Genomic DNA, 5,642 nt, shown 5'->3' on the forward strand with positions numbered 1-5,642 from the left:
TGATCAAACTAGAGAGGCTAGATGAATACTGATTACCTCATTGTCAAGAGCAACTCTTTTACTAAATACTGGGTTAGACTCAGATTGAATGTATAAGGGGAAGTAAGGAACTTTACATGGGGAATACGAGTGACTTCGGAAATAAATATTATACTAGAAGCTTCAGATTGGGTAGGCTATATGTGCAGGACACATTGAAACCTCATGCCCAGCCTGTCTTTCTTCTCATCCTTTTCTCTCTCCCCATCCTCCATTGTTCTTCTCTCATTCGTTCATACTACTTTCTTCGTTTTATATCGCGTTGTGCTGCTGTGGGAACACACACCCACATCCTCGCCACCTGCATTCCATTCTCCGGTGACCTGACCTGGCCAGCAACCACCTCTATATCTCCCAATCAGTGTCCGCCTTTCCTTGCTGGCGGACATGAGGAATCGCATTCACCCATGTCTCAGAGGTGGACGTGTGACTCCAGGCAGCTTTACTTTATTTATATTGTATAATTTGTTTTATTAATACACTGCAGCTGATTACTACCTAAGTATTTTTTGGGTCACCACCTATACACAGTATCAGAAGAATTTTAAATATTTATTCTCTGATACAGCAGTATCTTGCTGCACACAACAATATCTCTCTCTCTCTCTCTCTCTCTCTCTCTCTCTCTCTCTCTCTCTCTCTCTCTCTCTCTCTCTCTCTCTCTCTCTCTCTCTCTCTCTCTCTCTCTCTCTCTCTCTCTCTCTCTCTCTCTCTCTCTCTATATATATATATATATAAATACATATATATATATATATATATATATATATATATATATATATATATATATATATATATATATATATATATATATATATATATATATATATATATATATATATATATATATATATATATATATATATATATATATATATATATATATATATATATATATATATATATATATATATATATATATATATATATATATATATATATATATATATATATATATATATATATATATATATATATATATAAATACATATATATACATACATATATATATATATATATATATATATATATATATATATATATATATATATATATATATATATATATATATATATATATATATATATATATATATATATATATATATATATATATATATGTATTTATATATATATATATATATAGAGAGAGAGAGAGAGATATATATATATATATATATATATATATATATATATATATATATATATATATATATATATATATATATATATATATATATATATATATATATATATATATATATATATATATATATATATATATATATATATATATATATATATATATATATATATATATATATATGGGTCAAGTCAGAGTGTGTCTAGCTTAATGCAGGGCACAACGAGACATCCATGCACCTGCTGGTCACCAAGAATTTTTCAGCCTCCATAGGTCGCTAACCTGTTTCACCCACCAACAGGGATGAGTGGATAACGAACGCCACCTTAATCCTCCCAAGCTGATAAAGAACTAAAGGCATGTCCACACAGGCTGTTTCCAAACAGTTTGGAAACAATTTCCAAACTGTTTGAAAAAAAAAGTTTGCATACTGTTTGGAAACTGTTTGCAAAACTGTTTCCAAACAATCTTTTATGTGTATTTATTTCCCATCCAGAATGGGAAACACTGTGTGTGTGTGTGTATGTGTGTGTGTGTGTGTGTGTGTGTGTGTGTGTGTGTGTGTGTGTGTGTGTGTGTGTGTGTGTGTGTGTGTGTGTGTGTGTGTGTGTGTGTGTGTGTATATGGTGGAGTCTTGCAGTGATAATACCATGTGGTGAACAGAAAACCTCTAGAATTTATTGAATTACTCTATTCATCCCCAGCATTGTGGGATGTAACATGCATAAATTATAAGAAAACAAATTAAGATGGATGCTGTGATGGAGAAGATTAAAACCATCAAAGTACAGTTTAGGAGGGAGCATCCAAAGAAAATTGGTGGAACCTGCTCCACCACCATGAAAGACACCATGAAAGGGAATTAAAAAAAAAAAAAAATCTTCACCCAACTCTTCTTTTTCTTACCACTCCCTGAGTGTATTATCAAAAATTCTAAGTAAAATACGGAGACTGGTGCAGCAACCTCTACACTTCACGACAGCTGAGGTATCGACAGGAAACAATGTGTGGAAACAGTTTCCAAACAGTTTGCAAACTGTTTTCAAATAGTTTCCAAACCGTTTCCAAACTGCTTCCAAACAGTTTGGAAATAGTTTTGAAATACTGTTTCCAAACATTTCCAGACGTTTTCCAAATGTTTCCTGGTGTGCAGAAGCCTTAATTGACTACATGCTAGGGAGCACAGACATTATAGACAATATACTGTATATTATGAGGGAAAAGACCCGTTGGAATACAGCCCACTGTAACGGATCACAGACGTAAAACGAGAATATTATATACTCTTACCAAGGAACAGCCTATCTACAGTTTTTCAGCAGACGGATTCCCACCTCCGACAACGCTGGTAGAAATCTGGGAAGAATGCAGACGGTTGCATCCTAGCACAAATATAATACAATCCTTTAGTGCTAGATAATCATGGCTGTGAGCCTAGAACTAGTAGCATGTAACGAAAACACGATACACACGACTTTCAACAGAACACTGCACGTTGACAGTAAAGGGGAGAAAACAGGTGTTTCCTTCCGCCAATAATCTGTTCAAAAGCACAACGGACAACAGTGCGTAGATTCAATGCACGGACACTTTCGAATAATATCTGGATTCGCCCAGATCACGGCCTCCAGCAGCGTACAAATAATATCCGGTATAGTATGGCATAATGCTATCATCCCACCCATAAATATATCACAAATGTGTTCTTCTTATAATATCGCCTCAACATACCTCTCTTAACTGCATGTCCTGCTCCTCTGAAATCTCGCTTGCTACTAAGGGTCAAGGCGTGGGAATAGCAGTTGGCTCGCCTTGGCGAAGCTAGAAACATGACGGGGGAGAGGGAGGGAAGGAGGAAATTGGAAACTGGAGAATTGTGAGGATGAAGGCCCGCCTCAAGCCGCTTTTCCACCCACTGCTGTCTCACTGCTAACTCTAATTTTAACGTTAGGTTACAAAAGTTCATTATACTCTTATCAAAAGCGCTGGGTAAAAACTGATCAATCAGTGAGGAAGAGCAACTTTTTCTGTTCTATTATCTATATGACAAATCTCTCGCAAAGGAAGGAAGAAGGAGGAAATTAAAAAGAGAAGTACAACTTATAGATTACACATAATTACTGGAAACAACTCCATGACGCGTTCGACTCCCGCGCTCTTTTGATCACTTTCTTTCTTTTATCCTTCCTTCTTCTGCTGCTTCTGCTTTCTCTTTCTTCTTATATATATATATATATATATATATATATATATATATATATATATATATATATATATATATATATATATATATATATATATATATATATATATATGGTTTGCCCGCTCTTTGACATTCATTTCTGTTAAGAATTTGTTAGAAGGTCATATTATAAATGCAGATATATATCACACGTAAATTTTTCTTCCTGCCATTATCTTGTCTACATCAACGAACCATGAGCTATTTTCTTTCTCCACAGACCTACACTGCTCTCTACTGCTTCATTGCTGAGGATGATACTCAACTCAGCTTACACCCAGGCATGAAGGTGGTGCCCATTCTCAAGAACGCGGTTGGAGGATGGTGGTTTGTTAAAGCAATCAGAGGTGGACGGGGATATGTGCCAGCAACCTATCTATCCCATTAATGTTCTATCGACATTCAAGGACAACCATACTATGCTGATTCTGAATTCTTTGGATACGTTTACTATATATGAATACATTTATTCATGTAAAGGAGAGAGAGAGAGAGAGAGAGAGAGAGAGAGAGAGAGAGAGAGAGAGAGAGAGAGAGAGAGAGAGGTCTTGAAAAGGTCACTGAGAGGTCGTCGGGAGAGGACGTGTCCGAGGTCGCTCCGGCAGTGTGAGAACCATATATCATATCGAACTTCATTCTATTCACGACACACGGGTGTTTTTCCATATTAAAAACCTGTAAACTTACTGGTGGAAAGAAAAGAAAAGTTCCTTAAGTGGAAACAGCGACACACTGAAACGCAACATCGCCAGCACGTGGACGTCGAGTTTACTGTGTTCTACAAGGCCTTGGTGTTCTGTATTGCCGGAGGCACCAACATCGTGAAATGTACAGTGAGTGAGTGCAGTGTTAACAGTGCAGTGCAGTGCAGCGACATTACAGTGACAGTGAGAAGTGCATCAAGGTAGACGCAAACTAGCGTGTTCACGGTAGGGAGCTAGTCGACCTGACCTCACCCTGCTTAGGCTCCGGGGGCTGAAATCTCTTGGGAATTCCACCAAGCTGCACCCACAATCATTAAGGGATTATCGCGCTGACGAAGCTGCCCCACGCACCCCTCTCCCCGACGCGCCCGCCCCGCTACGCCCACCCCGCTACACCCACAGAATGGTGTTGGAGTGCTATGAGTGCCGCATAGAAAAACCGAAAGGTCTCTGTGGGTACAGACCAAGTTACTGGTGTACAGTCTGTGGCCGTAAGGCGTCACCGACGACCGATCAGCAGTGCACCACAGAAGCCTGCCCCAACCTCTGCCACGTCCACTGTCTGGGCGACGCGACAGAGTACAGGTGTGGCGACACAGGTCAGCTCCGCGCCCTGGCGGGGATAACTGATCCTGTCACATTTTTTGTGGAAAACTCACAAGAACCTACAGCGTCCCTTCCCTCCTCCTCTCTTCCCCCTACACCATCAGCGGATCTGGTTGAGGAGCAGCAAGAGGACGGCCTAGACAACCTAACAAAGGAGGAGCTGATACAACAGCTAAGAAAGGTTCGCAGTGAGCTGGCCACGACAAAAGGTCAGCTGACAAACTACAGAGCCATAACTGCAGGTCTTGCCGAGAAAAGGTGTGTGCTAGTGGAGGCCATATCCATAGTGGACACCATCTTGGCCACTCACGCCAGCGAGGACCTGCAGCAGAGGTCAGTGGCTTGTTCAGCCAGACCTCACAAAATTCTGAGTGAGGTTGTATCCACCGTCTCCGCGGACACCCCGGAAAATACGTCTCTGTCCCCCCCACCGACCAACACCCCTCGCTCTTCATCACCTGACCCGGCGCCTGAAGCAGCGGAGGGGCAAGGACAAGGAGGATCACCCCCCAAACGGCCCCCACCCCCTTCCTCACATCACTCCTCGCTCGAATCAGCTGAGGAACGAGGTGAGGCGCTGTCCTTCACTCCTCTCCCATCCTCACATCACCCCGCGCTGGTATCATCGGAGGGAAGAGGTCAAGCGCTGTCAGTCGCTCTTCCCACATCCTTCTCTCAGCCCGGGCAGCCGACGCCACCAACAGGTGGTATTCGTCGAGAGACACGGACGAGCGGCAACAGCTCGACGGAGGACAGACAGACAGGAGGGCACCAACGACCGCTCAAAAGAAAGAAAAGGCCAGCAACGAGACAGAACGCCCTCTCGGAGAGAGAGGCAGCACCACTACCTCGGCAGGGATTGGAGCAACATTACCAGTCCAGGCGTCCTCAGAGCAGCAGTCCACGAC

At 41.0% G+C, this 5,642-nt stretch overlaps 1 protein-coding gene across 5 annotated transcripts in view; it reads left to right on the plus strand.

The window, feature by feature from the left end:
* Positions 1-4,054, plus strand: part of LOC135108114 (rho guanine nucleotide exchange factor 38-like) — a 152,562-nt gene extending 148,508 nt beyond the window's left edge. For all 5 annotated transcript variants that reach the window (XM_064018799.1, XM_064018801.1, XM_064018800.1 and 2 more), the window contains one exon: positions 3,645-4,054. In XM_064018799.1, coding sequence (XP_063874869.1) covers positions 3,645-3,812 — 168 coding nt within the window. In that variant the 3' untranslated portion in view covers positions 3,813-4,054. The remainder of the gene's footprint in view (positions 1-3,644) is intronic.
* The last annotated feature ends 1,588 nt before the right edge of the window (positions 4,055-5,642 follow it).

Source organism: Scylla paramamosain, chromosome 16 (genome assembly GCF_035594125.1).
Source record: "Scylla paramamosain isolate STU-SP2022 chromosome 16, ASM3559412v1, whole genome shotgun sequence".
NCBI lineage: Eukaryota > Metazoa > Arthropoda > Malacostraca > Decapoda > Portunidae > Scylla > Scylla paramamosain.